This window comes from Salvia hispanica, chromosome 6, assembly GCF_023119035.1.
Source record: "Salvia hispanica cultivar TCC Black 2014 chromosome 6, UniMelb_Shisp_WGS_1.0, whole genome shotgun sequence".
Lineage (NCBI taxonomy): Eukaryota > Viridiplantae > Streptophyta > Magnoliopsida > Lamiales > Lamiaceae > Salvia > Salvia hispanica.
The window spans coordinates 13,430,019-13,447,642 of NC_062970.1; the positions used below are offsets into that span (position 1 = coordinate 13,430,019).

At 34.5% G+C, this 17,624-nt stretch overlaps 1 protein-coding gene across 1 annotated transcript; it reads right to left on the reverse strand.

Annotated features, from left to right (window-relative positions):
• Positions 1 to 7,230: 7,230 nt before the first annotated feature.
• Positions 7,231 to 16,875, reverse strand: LOC125196093 (vacuolar protein sorting-associated protein 52 A-like). Its single transcript, XM_048094462.1, has 20 exons — positions 16,596 to 16,875; positions 16,434 to 16,516; positions 16,272 to 16,329; positions 16,090 to 16,185; positions 15,732 to 15,833; positions 15,367 to 15,450; positions 15,132 to 15,212; positions 14,756 to 14,899; positions 13,790 to 13,881; positions 12,048 to 12,129; positions 11,233 to 11,415; positions 10,803 to 10,918; positions 10,658 to 10,716; positions 10,468 to 10,568; positions 9,464 to 9,514; positions 8,605 to 8,784; positions 8,376 to 8,510; positions 8,141 to 8,215; positions 7,865 to 7,922; positions 7,231 to 7,766 (listed from the first exon to the last, which is right to left on the reverse strand). The coding sequence occupies exons 1-20, from the start codon at positions 16,626 to 16,628 to the stop codon at positions 7,462 to 7,464; spliced, it is 2,118 nt and encodes a 705-aa protein (XP_047950419.1). The 5' UTR covers positions 16,629 to 16,875; the 3' UTR covers positions 7,231 to 7,461.
• Positions 16,876 to 17,624: the final 749 nt, after the last annotated feature.

Sequence of the window (17,624 nt, forward strand, 5' to 3'; positions counted from 1 at the left end):
TTCCACGATAAAATAATAGTATGACCTCAACCTATGAGAGTTCGCTCCCTCTGGTATTTTGTGTCTATTTTGGCCGTAAAAATAAGAGAAGATACAGTAAAAAATAGATGAAAGTTGAAGATGAAACTTTAACAAAATCACAAAATGATAAACCTTAATTACCAAATTTTAAAAAATAAGCTTACCAATTTAAAAGGCTTATTTCCATAATAACCCAAAAGAAAAAATTCCTCATTTTCCTAAAATGTTCGCATACATCTATTAGTTGATTATTAATCTATAATAATTCTTAAACGATTTATCCACTATTTCTTCCATATTAAAAATTTCAAAAATGTCCTTTGCAATTGCAAAAACTACGAAATATTTTTGTACTAGTAATTTATAAATGAACTAATAAAATTCAGATTTTTAAAATTTGTAAGAATATTTCTTCTGAAAATAAAACAAATAAGTATATTATTAGTTAAATATAAAACTAAATATCTAGCACTATGTCCATTCGTGTAATTGCATAAATATGACTGAATCTGATTATAATCTTCATCCAATATATTGCATAAATATGACTGAATCTAATTATAATCTTCACCCAATATATAATACTCATGGCTATATTACTCTTATTTCAAATTTATTGGATACTTTATCTCTTAAAGTGAAATAGTAATAAAGAAATTATCAAATATGACACACCACTCCACGTGTCTCTATGTTATTGAATATTGACATATTCTATCCCACTCCATACACTAACACATTTAATTCTTCTCTCTCCCTCTATGCGTCTCTTCGTCTTCTATACACATTGTCTGCAACTAATTTTAGTTTCATTCTCTTGCAATCTTTGTAGAAATGGAAGATTCTACAACCACACCCATTTCTCCGTTAATTCTATTTCTCTCTAATATATAAAAAACAAATTGATTGTCGTTTCTTCTTTGGGGCGACGCAAGAGGCAACGGAGGGGGCAACCATAGCGGTTTTCCGGCGGGGGGAAGTAAAATTTGGCCGACGGAAGGGGCGACCGCCCCCTCCTGGATCCGCCACTGCTAGTAACTATAGTTGCTTTAACCGGTACTGACCTTATATAGTGGCTTTGAAAGATTTAGCGTTATCAAAATATTTGACAAAAGTAAGGGCATGCAGCAACAGCCAACAAGAGTCACTTTTTGAACAAGTAGCAGTGTGCTCTATCGCCAAACTAAGCATGGCGTTGCAGGCCGTTGAGCACGTTGTAACGTGTAAGCGTACATCACTTGTAATATCTCGGAATTTAGAACCCTAATTTTATAGCCCTAAAATTTATTATTGATGACGTGGAAGATGTGAACTATTTGATAAGTGAATTTATTGCATGAGTTTCTTTGACCGGGAAGTTTGAAAAGTCAAAATTTGTTGATTATGTGATGTGGCATGTGATTTATTAAATTATGAGATTATGTGGTAAATTATTTGTTTAAGGGTGAGTGAGAATATTAGGGATAATTTCCATAAATACTAGCCATTTTCGACCCCCTTGATTTTTGAAGAAGAAATTCCATTTTTCCGGATTTAATTTAATTCTTGGGATATTTATCCAAGTTAAATCCAAGACCCAGTTATTCCTTATTTTAAAGAGGAAAAATCGACACCCCCTTTTTGTGCCTAGTGATTTTCGAAAATCACCAATGTAAGGAAGGGAGTATTATTTTTACTTTAGTTAGTCCATTCTTTGATTTCCTTCCATACCTAGAATTTAAATATTCTACCAAATCTTTTCATACTTCAAGGGATCTTGCCTTATCTCATTCTAGGCAATATTAAAAATCCATGCCTTATTTAAAGGGCATAGGAGACGCCACTTTTTACTCCAAATTGGGAGAATTCTTATTTTTATTTTGCTCCGTGATATTTTGTTCTACTCCGTAAAATATACCAAAACAAAGTCTTGGCTATTTTAGAAGCCTAATTTTCAAAAACTATGGGATTTGCCCTAGGATCTATTTTTGTTAATTCTTTTTCCCTACTTCACAATATTTATTTATTTAATTGTGGAGAATAGAATCTTACCAAATATTCTAAAGATCTTTTTGAGCTCTATAAATAAGAGAGAAAACCCCTAAACCTAGCCATCATAATTTCGCCCCCTACCCTAATTTTCGCCCCTCTCATCTTTTTCATTCTCTCTCAATTTTCTTCTATTGTACTCCATTAATCCTTCATCCGTTGAGAAGAAATTGAAGTTTGATCCAAGAATTTTCGAAGAAACCAAGTCTTTACTTAATTTCCACCGTTCGTTTTTCTCACAAGGTATTTTATATTCATCTTCTTGATTCTACTCGATTCCTCTTCTTTCTAACCGATTAATCGGTCTTCTTGAACCCTCATGCATCTTGGTTGAGTGAAAGTGGGATAAAAGGGATGTGGGAATATGTTACATGTGTGTGTGTGGCGTGTGTGTGTGGCGTGTGTGTGTGTCGTGTATGTGTGTGTGTGTTGTGTTGTGTAGTGTGTGTTTGATGGCTAAATATTCTTGTGTGATAAACATGATCTTGATTAATTAGTAATGATAAGATAAATCGATGGGAAAAGGGAAAAATGTTGAGACATGCATGAGTAAGAATAGTGTTGAACCTAATTTGTGATATGTGCCTATGTGATTAAAAGGTGAAACTTTGGTTGCGAAGCCGGATAACGAAAAGCGAAACTACTTGAAATCTAAGCAGTCGAGGAGGGCTTTACTCTTAAAACTCTCTTTTATTTTGTCAAAACTATTGATTGGTGTTATAAGGGTGGTTTAACTGTTATGCCATGCCTATGTTTGCTTTATTGTGATATTGTGTGTCTGATGCCTAGTTTGTGAGTTCGCTCCATTGGGCTATAGGGCTATGAATGTAGTTATATGAATTCGGGTCTGAGTATGGGCCGCAAACCCTACCAGGCTGTGTACACGAGGGGATCGGGAGCCGTCCTTGCTAGTCGGTCGGTCTCGTGGGCGAAAAGTGTGGCCACACTTTCGTCGCACCATGGAATGATTGTGATTGTTGTTTTGTTGAGGAAAAATGGGGAGTTATTTTGACTGGCCAGTCTATGGGAAAATACATTTTGTGATACTCGTGATATTCTCTTATAACTGCTTAAAACTCGAGTTCACTTGGTAAGGGTGGCATAACTTATAAAATGTTTTGGCAATGAGCTCACTGAGTATTTCAAAATACTCAGCCCTGCATGTGTTTTCCTTATGTGCATGTTGAACGATGACGAGCGGTGGCGGATTTTTGAGCATAATAACTAATTAAGATGGATATTTCGAACTTCAAGCGTAGTTGTGTCTTCATACATAGCTATTCTTTCTCTTGGTCGCTTTCCGCTGAATTTTGATACACTTTAGGATTTATTTTTGGGATATTTGCATCTTGCCTTCGATTTGAGGCCTTAGCCCTTTTCTTGTGATTTTTATCTTATATATTATGTCGTACTCTTGAGATTTTGACCGTTACTTAAGATACCCCTTTCTCTTTCTCATTTAAGCTTCTAGGTTAAGTTGTTGATTTAAATGCTCTGATGTTTCCTTTAAATACTTTGGTCAACACTCTTTAAATAAAACCCTAGCCTATGTTTACTTCTTTAGAATCGGTTCGAGTAGCAGCCGCCGCATTTATTGTATTCTAGGAGGGCGGGCTGTTACGTCACTACTACTTGCCTAATTAGAGTTTAAGTTTTGGTGTTCAATTTGTTAGTGCTCAATGGTCATGCATAAATCATAATGCTTAATCACATAATTTTACCAAAAAAAATAGATTTTACATGCTGATCATGCATAATGCTTAATCACATAATTTTATAAAAAAAAAAGTAAGATTTTACCTGCAATTGTACAGCGATTTCTCGAGAAATCTCATCTATAATATCTTCGCGTCTTGGCCTTGTAGTTTTTGACGACGAATATCACTTTGATTTTGGACAATTTATTTACCCTTGTCACCACTATTAAAACAAGAAGAATTCATATTGATTTAGTAGTAGTAAATTAATTAAATAAGTATCCAGTAACTAGACTGTAATTCGCAAGAATAACATTTAAGCAAGTAGTGGAGAAAAATTAGATGTAGAGAATTTGAGAGATTTAGAAGAGAATTTCTTGTCAACACAAGCATGTGGTGGATAGAAATCAATAATGGAATTATTGAACCTCAAAAAATAATGGAATTAATTGTAATTTTGGATATATTAGTACAAATAGCAATTTGCAAAAAGCACAATTGACGTACCATAATGAATTGATGATAAAGATGTTACTCAATAATGGGGACAAAGAAAACCTAAATTATTACCTTAAAAAAGGACAGAAATTATGACAAATTAAAAATTGCACTCAGTGACATAGACTCATAGTAAGGGACACAAAGTCGATTTAAATTTTACTAAAACTAAATTTTGCATTTGAGAATATCAGGATCCAATGTGAGTAATTTTCAGTAAAAGGATTAATGCATTAACTTTTACTAATTTTACAACTATGACTTAGATTTTTATAATGTTGTACTTGCCGTCCTACTATGCCCTACTATAAATAATTGATACAAATTAAATAGGAGAACTCATCGAAAAATACATGTCAATAGTGCAACATACTTATAGAGTGATTATGGACCATATGAGGTTCGAACCGATTAAGAAAACTCGGAAATGAGGTTATATAATTATGCTCGATGCAGCAAATTAAATAAATTGCATATTGCAAAATTAAAAATATTTAGTCTCAAATTAAATGTAGTCTATTAGATGCTTCGGATCGTTGACTTTGCAGTGTGACCGAGACAGAGGTTGCGCCGTGGTCAGAGCTGGTGGCGGTGATGTGGTGTGCGGGCTTGGGCTTGGGCTTGCAGATGGCTGATCCGTGTCATAAATACTGATGACATTAATAGGAGCACAACCTTATACCTAAATCTGAATGATAATAATCTACTCTACAAGAGTATACAGTTGTCCTTTTAGCAATAAGTACAGATTGACAATTGTTTCACAGATAAAATATAGACATTTTGTGGAATATGAAGTTTGTCCAAAATGAACTAATGGATATATGAATGAAGTTTCTGCCATTTCCACAAAAGGGTGAGGAGACAGAGATATATATATATGTGCATTAAAAGCCATAAAGAGTTAAATCAAATTCTTCATGTGAAAAAAAGAGAATTATTCCCTTCACAAATAGTATATGAAACCATGTGCTATAATTTGCTTCCTTATAGTTTCCTCTGTGCACTGTGCTATATGTAAATTTTGGACAGAGAGGAAATATTTTGTCTTTTTTTATGATTACAAGTTCATAATGGGACAGTACAATGTAGTAAAACATGAGTGGTGATTATATAGGTACCTTTCAAAGCCCAACATGGTTGAAACTTTAAGATATGTTGATTGGTCCAAGAGAAAATATTGCTCTTAAAAACACATGCTCCTTCGATCCTTATTAAATATTTCATATTTTTTTATTCGGATAGACCTCAATAAATATCTCATTTTACTTTGATTATTTTTTATAAATGGATTTCACATTCTATAAACTCATTACTGGAGGAAGTAGTATGTAGATTTTTATGTACACCCAATATAACAAATGTTGAATAAATTTCGTGGGTAGAGATAGCAGAATTTATCATAAATTAAAATACGTATTGTTGGATAAAAATTGCAATCACAAATACATTGTTTTTGTACGTTAAACAAATTATGCCTATAATAATAATATCTGTGTGTCGATTCATGGACAGTAATTGTAAATATAATTGATCATCAAATCGTCTAGATAAAAATTTAAAAAAATAAAAAACGTTAGCATATTGCTAACTTAAGAAACAGATGATTATGATAATGATTTCCGAAGTATAAGGGGATAAATAAAATAAAATAAAATAGAAAATACTAATGCGAGTACACGTCAATAGTGCTCATAATTGATGCATTAAAATACGGTCATGGAATGACCTACATTAATCTCATTTTAGTAAGAGTGAAAACCCTCCATTTTCATACTACAAGATTACATACTTTTCGAAGTACTCGAAAATGAATTGGCAAACAAAGTGTTGAGATGGAATCAATTATTTTATCCGATGGAGTACTCCATTTTCTTTAATTTATTCTAAGGACTAGTTAACAAGTAAGAAAATCCAATATTACGATAAAATTAGGTGAATTTGTGTTTACACAAAAAATGAGAGCATCTAATAATTAATATGTGGGACAAGTTGCGAAGCAAGATGATGGATAGTAATAAGACGATGATGATAGGAAAAGGGGACCACGAAAAATGTGTTTATTTGGTATTTATTTGGAGGCATGAAATATGGGAAAATGGTCTTTGGTAGCTCTTAAAAGTGGGGGACTACCAAAACTAATAAGAGCAGCTGTTTGTGTGCCTACAGATATTGACAGCCACCAATATCTCCTTACCCTAATTATAATACTTGTATCAAATATTGAAATATATTATATATATGATAATCTTGTACCATATACATACCACACAGTCTACTAAATTCTTCCTCGTAAGACTAATGCAATAGTAGTATATAGGATGCATGTAATTTTTGGAAAACTGCCAATTGTTGTAATTTAGGGCTATATTTTAGTTGTTGTTTACGTTTATGGGTTGTTTTCTATTTCTTCTGTGTTCTTATGTTGTTTGTTTTTTTTGTGTTTTGTGGCTTTTGACTTATGGTCTTTTCTTCCTTTTGGTTCGCTTGGCTGGTGGGTGCTTTGTCGTGTGTTATGTATGTTAATGTGACTGTTGTTTAGAATTGGAACTGTTGTGAGACCACTCCTTGTTAATGAACTTGGTGGATATCATCAAGATGGGTGTTTCATTTTTGCTTCTGTTTTTTCACTAAGTTTTTTTTTAGTTTTGAATTAGATCTTTTGCTTTCTTTCGTTGGTTTCATTATTTCTATAATTGTTTTTATTATGAACCACTTCTATATACTGCTAACTCACCATTTTATTTGGCTCGAAAGTTTTATGTATCAAATCTTGCCTACCTACCTCCTTTCCATATTTTCACTTTGGTATGGTGTTATCTATACCATTTTACTTGTATTGTGTAATTTTGATTTTTCCTCATCAAGAATGCGCGTTACAATGTTGAGGATAGCTTTTTTACCAACATAAATTTAGTGTTATATTAATATTTTCAAACTTCAGTATCATAATTGATAGTACTACAAACAACCAATATCATTGTAATTAACATTTTCAAACATCAGTATCATAATTGATATAAACATGACATGTACAAGTCCTCGTTGTTACTTGAGTAGGTCCAAGGATGTTACATTTGATCATGTGGTTTATACAAAGAAACCTAAACATGCAAACAGAATATCCAGAGCTGATTACAAACAGTAGTGCACAAACAGCTTACAAGTAAAGTTTGTCTTTTTAGTACACTGATCTCAAGAAAAATGAAATGAAACACTAAAATGTTCTAGAATATTTCTTAATTTCATACATTATTGAAGATATGGAAACCAAGTCCTTGTTCAAGGCAGACCCACCAGCAATTTTCTTTGTGCAATCGGAAAGCCTGGTGTAGTAAAGCAGTAACTGAGTCAGAGCAGCTCTCAGAATTTCCATACCGCATAAGAAGTTGCTAAAGGAAGTAATAACATCATTGTGCATCAACTCTATTGCAGCTTTCCATCTGCTGCCGAAATCCTTGACGATAATTTCAACTTCACTCGCAGTAATTGGCTGCCCTGACCCTGACCTTGGGTCCTCAGCTGAAAATTCATGGATAAAAATCAAATATAGACCAATATCCCAGAAATACAAACTACAATTATAATAATAATAATAAATAATATGTTGCGAGACGTACAAGCTCTTGTCTTTACAAACTTGATTAGGTCACGGAAGTGTTCTGCAAGCAGTTCCTCCTGCATAGTACGTTCATTAGCAACGCATTCAACCCAAGACATTTGCTATCTGGCTTTAACCGATTCTTCACCAAATAGACAAGTCTACTACTTCACATGATTTTGAGATCTTTTTTGCCTCCAATTTACACGCCAAGTTTAATTGGAAAAGGCAACAAACAATTTCCTTGAAAATTTAGTCAACAGCAGATTAAATGAGCAGAAACTGTCAAGATTACCACATAAATGGCCGTATTGCTCTTCAGCAACTCTTCAAAGTGCATTTGAATTTTTCCACCATCGGGACCAGCTTCCTGAAATATACATGGTAGGAATTAGAAATGCCAGGAGGCTGATTACTACAATAAAATATTGAGTTCTCTTACACGGGTGTGTGTGTGTGTGTGTGTGTCATATAAGGGTATGATCATTTCCTTGTTTGGTTGGGGGAAGGGGGATGCATTGTGCATGTACCTTCAGTACAGCAATTGTCATGTCATAGTTATTTATCAAAAATATAGTTTTTGACTTTGGTTTCTGGAACAATTTGGCGAGCTTGACAAGCAAATCATCCACTGACATTCGCAATCTTTCCAAGTTGAGTTCTAGCTGCAATAATTTAGCCAGTTCCACATAAGAATGACATTACAGGTCAATATTGACCTATTAGCAATTATTGAAAGAGAAACCTTGTATCTCTAACCTGACCATCTCCATAATCCACATTAAGTAGAATTAGTGAAGCCGTAAATTCTGCATAGCGTCTCATAACATAATGTGGATGCACATCATCTTCCCATAAACCCCGGACATTGGCATTTCGTAGGCTGTTCACATGCATGTCAAACACCATCTTAAACCGTGGCCATAGAGAAATATTAACCTGCATGCATTCATTCCAGAAAGAGTTTAATATTTTATGCCACAAACCAAAACAATTTCTGGTAGATTCATTCAGCGGAGTAACCACCAAATGTTTAAGAAATTACAATTGTCGACTTGTGCCAAATGCTTATTCAATGTTTGCACCAGAATATGATTATTTATAGCCTACACTACTTTAGAAATAGAAAAAGTAATAAGCTTATAGGTTAATGTAAGCATGACTAATGTCTCCATCAGTTTACAATGTAACCCATTGTTGGCCTCTGGATTTCATATTTTAGACTACCGCATATGACAAACATAGGTCAGGTCATACTCAATTGTGGAACTAGACACTCTGTTCTGGTGAAGCTAAAACTAATTCTCCTACTTCAATCATCATTCTTATCTGACTCAACAGGGCACACCTTCCAGAAATGAGTTATGGTTTTCTTTCAATAGTTCAAGGTATTCACTCAACACAAGACCTATACCTGGTCTGAAATCAACTAAAAAAAGGGTTAGGTTGAATAATAGTAAATGACAACAGGAAGAAAACACACATGTGCCCCCCCCCCAGAAACCCATCTGCTAGCAGGTCATACACAAAACCAGGCGGATGTAGAAAGATAAAACAATTAGATTCATCATGCAGGGGTCATGCCATATGTTCACTTAGCATAACTGGTGACATGTACCTTATCCAAGTATGAATCTAGACATGGTATTCGCCTCCGAGACATTATAAGCTGAGAAAAAACCAAATAAATAATTCAGATTATATGACCTCAAAAAATGCTGAATAAAAAGATAAAAGAATTTACGGAAGAATAGATGTGGCTTGATTTTTCCAGAGAGAACTCGAGAATAAAGCAGATGTGAATAGGAAAAACTATACAGATGCAAATAGACCCACTGCAGTAAGACTACATTTGTTACAAGATACATGTTCCAGGGAGAATTAATACAAGAAAGAGACTGTACAGAATGAGCAGAAGACTAAATAAAATGCTTAAATTAGTGCACCAAAAATTGCTATGGTAACAATAATAAGTAGAACAGATATGTCCCGACACAAGCATAATTGGATAAAAGTACCCAGCGCTTCCGAAAAAATCATGTTTGTGTCCCAACAAAAATTCTCTACACCTGGATGGTGACATACCCACAATAAATGCCGCAATCATTGTAGCCCCAATCAAGCATCTCAAAACTTCCTACCTAGGTTATCGAGCGTAAATTACATTTTCAAATCAGAAATTTTTGTAAAATAACTTCACGTCATATACTGTGGAGACGTAAAAAATGCCACATGTGAATTCCAGCATGCCACCTCATCATCTGGACACCATAAAAAAATTGGGACACAAGTGAATTTTTGGAAATGTTGGTACTTTTGTGCAAGTATCTTACATTGGGATACTTCTGTTATCGCTGCAAACATTGGGACAATAACTGATATTTACCCTTAAAAAATTACCTTGATTCGCCACTAAATGCAACAAATCACCACAAGGAAGTACAATATTTATCAACTGCTATAAAGGAAAAAGTAACTAGAATACAATTTTTTATTAACCTGAAATTTAAATACATGAATTTAAAGGAATCAGAGTGCGGATGAAAAGATGACACCATCAAGGTTATACTGCAGAACTTGAACAGAACTCAAATAAGAAGATCCAATAACTTCATAGTTTACCTGGTGCTGGTATATAATACGAATCATGAGCATCAAACCAATGGCATCAAAACAGTTAGGGAGAATCATGTTCATGTGTTCGTCAATTACTAAGAAAGGACCTGAAAGTTTAGCAAAGAGGTGCCTTAAAAACGTCTCAGATAATGGTTAGGAGGTAAACTTGGCACCGAAAGGAAAAAGATTCACATACCAGCAAATATGTCATAAAACATTGATTCTTCTCCAAAGAATTCATCACAGAATAGATATCTGAAAGAGGACACCAGATAAGTTAAGCATATGGTAGAAGAGTACATGTGAATTTCAAATAAGATCCAAGAAAATATTTATCGTACTCAGAAGTAGCAGTATCCATAAGCAACTTCTGCAAGCTCCTAAAAAGGACTTCATAAGGATACTTTTTAGAACTGGCTTCAGCTATGTGTGGAATCAAAGCAGATTCATCAATTTCCTGTAAAGAAACGAGAGAAGAAGTAAGATGTGCATTGAAAAGGTATGATATCAGCTCCCTGATTAAGCAGAGGGTTGCTATGACAGCACAATACCATAGAAAATCTATAACTACAAGTGCAGCTTTATACAGATTAGAGAGCGTGATAATTTCATGAGATATCTACAACTACTACTACTACTAGGGTGGATTCCAATTTTGTGGGACGTCAACCTTATATTATTGATGCATGAAAGAATGAAATTTAATAAGGTATGACCACTGAGCATTGAAATAACAGGTTTTGAAAGGGTGTATAGATAACACGTTCACACCTTGAGAATATTTATCCTTTCTCCTAAGGCAAAAACAGCAGACCGATTTTTCAGTGGTTCCCTTCCTCTCAAAAAAAGACTGGTGCTTCTTGTGTCTATACCAATCAAATCATTTGATGTTGCTATATCCAATTGCAGCTTCTCTAAGGCTTGAATATAAGCTCGAATGTTTGTACTTAAGACCTGCAAAATAGAATCATATGTATCAGTTTATGTCAGGGACTCAGAATAATGCTTTCACTAGCATGTGCAACTAGTACAAGAGGAAAAAAGAATGGCCATGGGATTTTCATGACTTAGCAAGAGATCACACACTAAATAATTCAAGAAATTCTAAAATCAGCAAATACAAGTAGTTATATGGCAATTAACTTCCACTGAAATAAGGTCCTCAAGAGGAGAACGGTAAATTCCGCTAAAAGCCAGTTCAAAAATCTAAAGGAAGAGTTTCCATTCCTCGAAATCCACTTATATGTTCTGGTGGTGCAGTCATGAAAGAAATTAGTCAGACAAGCTACATACAGAATTTTTCCATTCCATGATAACTGAAAGTTGCAGAACCAGTAAATATATGAAAAGCCATAGTGGTCAACTCAATGATGTTGGCAATTCAATAAGTGTCCATGGTTAAATATTTAAACAGACAAAAATAAAGATGACAATCAAGTTCATAAAAGAGTGTAAAGGACAAGTCAGAGAACCCCTTGCCCCACAATAGATTGATCAGGTACTTACAATCACTTCAAGATATGACTTCAATTTGGATGCAAATACACTAAATAAGCATCTGCAAACAACAACATTCTGAATAATACCTTATTCATGGTGTCAATATATGCAGCACGAACATCAAGATACACCTCCTTCCCATGCTCCTTCATAAACAAAATCACATATCTGCATGTTTGACATAAAACTGAAACATTATATGTTGACTATTGCTTAGAATAACCACAAATTCACAATATCACAACATTAGCAAGTTAACCATACAAGATGCAATGAGTACATGGCCTAGTTTTCTACCAAAAGAACATAGCCACTGCTATACCCAGCAATGTCAGCAGCATTTAATTACCAAAGTGTTAGAATAATACTCCCTCCGTCCCCGATTAAGAGTCACACTTTTCCATTTCGGTCCGTCCCCAATTAAGAGTCACACTTCATTTTTACCATATATGGTAGTAGGTCCCACATTCCACTAACTCACTTCACTCACATTTTATTATAAAACCAATATAAAAAAGTGGGTCCCACATTCCACTAATTTTTTCAACCAACTTTTCTTTACATTTCTTAAAACCCGTGCCCGGTCAAACTGTGACTGCTAATGGGGGACGGAGGGAGTAATTAATATGGTTATATGGTATAAATTGCAGAGCAAGTTAGTGCTTTCCTAGTTCTGTTAGGACTCTTGTGTCATGACAATCAGGTTACACTTTGCATCTAATTCAGACTTTCATGAGCGTACCAGGAATATTGGTATTGATTTCTACAGGACATAAGAGAACTTCAAACAATTGGGAGACAGCTTCTCTAAGGCACTCAATGGAAAAAATCATAATTGCTTTGTGTTAATTCAAAGGTAAGGGAATCTGTTCACTATATTCACCTACTTATCAGAGCACCTATATAGAGACCTGCCCAAGGTTTACCGAACCGGCGGTTAAAACCGAAACCGTAACCGGTGGTTACGGTTCCGAACCGAAACCGTGAGAATTTATCCGAACCGAAACCGTCGATTTTTGAACCGGAACCGAAACCGAAACCGGCGGTTTTGGAACCGGAACCGCAAAACACCCTCGCAGTTCGGTTCCGGTTCAACAATTTCCAAAACCGGAACCGACGGTTCCTGAACCGTGGGTACCTCTACCTATATACATACAAGAGTCCAAACAGAACTAGGAAATCACTATGTTGCTCTACAATTTACACCATATATTAAATTTTAATTCTAGTCCTAACACTCCTCTTCGCACTGGAGTATAGATATTAATCATGCCTAGATTTTGACAAAGAAAATCAACATGGTGAACATATTCATCTGCATTAATTCTCGGGGTTATAGATTTTTTCTCAGTAACTCCTGATGATTTCAATATTATCAAGTTGCATAGATGACAGAACGCAGAAAATTCACTAAAGATAATTCTTCCAGCATGTAGGACCAACATAAGTACAGTCAACAGATATTGCATGGCAGAGATTCAATTTACCAAAACCACATGGTCAGAGTGACAGAGTGTCACAATTTAATAGGTCAATGACCAACACAAAATATCAAGAATCAAGATATTCATATTACTGAAGCAAACACCACAATTATATTAGTATGCTTTTTGTTCACAAAAAAAATATTTTACAAGCTAATAACATCAGTTTTGATTCTATTCTATCTGTTAAGAGAAGAGAGAAATTAAATTCAAGCTTAAAGCTTAAAACAGAAGGCAGAGTACTGCTCATGTTTAATGAAAATCAATATCGCTGATGCTGTACAACTCCAAGTTGCATCGGTCAAGATTGTAGTTTCAACCAACGAGAAGAGAGAATATCTTACTTGTATTTTAAAAGAACACTTTGCTGAAGAATCTGAACATTTGTCTTGGGTTTCCTTAAAGCGGTTAGTTTCTGAACCATGAAGTCGAACACCTTTCAGAAGGGACATAGAAAAAGGAAAATCAGTCTCAGTCAGCTGTATATCCACAGACCAACTTGTGAATTAAATGAATTAAGTATAATTGATAATCAGAAACTAGTAAGAGGAAGAACATTTAAAAAGTCGTTGTTGAGACCATTCCAAGGCATTAGCTTACATTTTGTTCACATATTCCTGAGAATATATCCAAATGAATGGCTGAGACATACGTAAAGTCATAGAGCAGCACTGAGTGGGGGTGGAGCTCGGTGCAGGTTTCAAGCAAAGGAGGACTAGAGTTTTTAACTGATTTCACTGTTATTGTTACAATTATTATTATTTGTTTTATTTCTTTTGGGCTACATGCATTTTGTGGCCATACTACTTACTGACTAGTACGGCAGTATGAATGTGTTTTACGCTACTGTTTGGGTGTAATCACTTTCAAAGACTATTTTGCTGATTATGCTAGCTTTCGACTATGTGACCCTTGTTTAGGGAGTTTCTGTTCATTAATTCAATTTATCTTCTTTTGTGTCATCTTAACTATATCACGAAGACTTTGTTTGACATTAGCAAACCTAATGTCCAAATTCCAATTCTAGTAACTAGATTACTAGAAGAAAAAAATATCTAGTAGATGCACCTAAAAAACAGGGGAAATTAAGTTCCTGTGCATGTTAATGGTAGAAACATCAACTCAAAGGCAAAAATGTGTAAAGTCAGAAAATAAAAACAATTGTTTACCAAGGTCAGACACCTATAAAATCGAGAACTCCATGTGAGAAAGGCCAAAAAAGAAAGAGAAAAGAAACCAAAGCTAAAAAATATAGCCCGTGATAAATATGTATACCTCAACTTTTCTCTAGAACTTGATGATGAACATACCTTTGAAACTGCTTTTTGACGAAGCTTTTCTAGTTCAGGTTGAACATCATTTAAAGCTTTAGATGTTTTCACCATGCTATCAACTTCAACAAACTTGAGCTTTTTGCTAAGAATCTCAAGGGTCTTCATATAGTCCTCATTTACCTGTGGGGTTATCGACATATCAACATAATGTCCACTAACCATGTAGGTTACTTAACTTGTAGGCCAAAGCATTGGGAACAAATCTCCATATGATAAAATGGAAGAGATATGTCATTCAAGACATATAAAATAATAGTAATATATCATTATGTAGCCAGCAAAGTCAAGATTATTTTTATTTTCAACAATAAAAGATAAAAGTAAGAGAACAGGATAGTAGGGCCTCAAGTACCTCTCCGTCAACTATTATGTCTATCATCCTTGGCGGAACAATTATTTCCTCAACAAATTTAGACAATTTCGATTCTGCTGCCTGACAGATAAAACAAATACTTATCAGGGAACCATATATGAGCACCAGGAACAAAATGGAATACCAATTTTTCGCTCAAGCATGCAAAGAAACTACAGGGTGATATACATGTAACAATGAAACACAAATTCTAAGGCAGTATGAATAATATTACCTTTCGATTCTTTAGCTTGAGTCCCATATCCATAGACTTCTCTTGAAGAATCTTTATGTCAGAACTAATTGAACCTATCTCTGCCTATTAAATGAATTTGAAAGTAAGATCTTTCTCTTGCAATTCTAAAGAGGAAAAAAAAGAATACTGAATAAGTGATTCACTAAAAACATGAGTCACATGACTGCATGAGCAATATGAAGGAACACTGAAAGACAAGGGGGTATACCAAACTTTTCTGAAAAGAAACCAAAGCAAATCGCCCCATTCCCCAACAAAGAAAAGAAGCAATTTTACTCTTGAGCATGAATAGTCTCTCAAAGATTGAGAGGCAACTGGGCCGTAATTAAAAATAATATGTGTACCTGAAATCCACTAAGGAGATTTTCCATTTGTGAAAGGATGGTGTCGCACTCATGAATTTGGTCATGAAGTGATACTAGATTGTCACTTTCTTTAATATAATCCTGGCATTGATCCAAAAGGAAAAGGGGTACCGCGAGTTAGCAAATCTCAAATGTAAGTCCCAAATATATACATATAAAATGTAGAAATATCCTTAGATGTATTGTGGATTATTTCTCTTTAGATGCTTTATGGTTAAAGGCATAGCAGACCCTCATAATAGTATATCAAATGTAGAATTATTTCTCTTTAACTGCAGTATCAGTTAAGTACTAATGCAAGAAACTAAAAATGATTGCATTCCTATTGAATCCGAACCTCAATAGACTCGAGTTCAGTCTGCCTTAGATTGTTCTCAACATCCCTAGTGTAGTCCCGCAATGATGAACCTTTCGACAGTATCATAGAAACCACCTTCAGAGCAAATGAGGGGATTAAAATCAGAGGCAAGTTTCAAAGATGATCAAGTAGCAGAGTGCGGAAAACTGGTGAAGACATACATCGTCAGTTTTACAGTCTTCAAGCTCCTGCTCTAGTCCTTGGAGTGAGAAATCATCACTGAGACAGCAAAGACGGGGCAGGGAAATACAACACAATAGAGAAATTAAGAAAATAGGGTGAAACAAGGAGTATTAACAGTGAACAAGTGAAGAATTAGAAACCTGGCGGCGTCGTCTTCGTCAGTCAATTCGCCAACAAATGCTCCCAAATCCAGCACATTTCTGGCGCCATCATTAGCCTCGGCCTACGCAGATCATCTCTAATCATATAAGCGGATGCGGATCGAAATTCGAGTAAGAGGAGTGATGAAAAAGAGGGTTTACCGGTTGATTTGAATCCAGCTGCGCCTCAGTCATCCTGCTGAAAGTGCGATGCGAACTCAATCAGATCAGATCCAATTGAACCAGAAATTCATCCAACTGAATAGTCAAATAGCAGTCCAACTCTCACACCAACAAATTCAAATGAAGTTAAGAGCAGTCCCAACTCTCACAAACACATACTTCGATTTCTCGAATTAGAGGTGTTCGGATCCAACCGAATTCCAAAATCTGCAAATCTATATCTGTATTTTATTTAAGGAGTCTTTTATAAATAGAGAATCATAGCAAAAACTATTGTTTGTGAAATTAATCATGAAAGTCTGCAAATTAAACATTACTGATTTAAACTAAATCAGTAAATTTTTATTTTTTTTATATGTATTTATTTATACAAAATATATACTAAGCCATGCATATTACCCTCTCTATCTAATGTCAATCGAGTCAACTTACCGATTTCGAGTTTTGGGTCAGTTATATCCAAATTCCACGTTAATCGGCATGCTAATCGAATAGGAATTTTATTGAGTTCGATTATATGTCATAACAGTTTTAAATATTTATACAGATGAAATCTCGTAATAAAGTTTTAAAAAGTAATTTTGATATGTACCAGAAAAACGACTTTTTATAAAATAATAGTACTATAATTGTGCAGATTTCTCACACTAAAATTTTCGACATAAATTTTGTCTATGTTGACTATTGACACTAATTCTAGAGCATCCTTACCATGTCAGTTTCATCTTCCTCACAAGATTGGAAGATAGCTGACACTATTACAAGTAGATTTTTTTGGTATTCAACGTAAACAAAATTTATACCGGAAACTTTAGTGTGAAAAATCTGCATAATTCGAAAAGTTTGTGTTTTTATAAACCATTTTTAAGGATTGTGTGAAATATTAGATTTTTGAGAAAAATCATGATTTTTTTGACCAATTTTCCCATTATTAAATATACTTGTAACAGAAAACCTTGTGAAACATGAATATAAGAAGCAAAAGTTTAGAAACTATACCTACATAAT

Coding starts and splice junctions, on each gene's coding strand:
- LOC125196093 (XM_048094462.1), bottom strand. CDS start 16,628: ATGACTGAGGCGCAGCTGGATTCAAATCAACCG. Junction 15,451..15,731: donor ATCTCCTTAGTGGATTTCAG/GTACACATATTA, acceptor TTCATTTAATAG/GCAGAGATAGGTTCAATTAG. Junction 8,216..8,375: donor TGACAATTGCTGTACTGAAG/GTACATGCACAA, acceptor TGTATATTTCAG/GAAGCTGGTCCCGATGGTGG.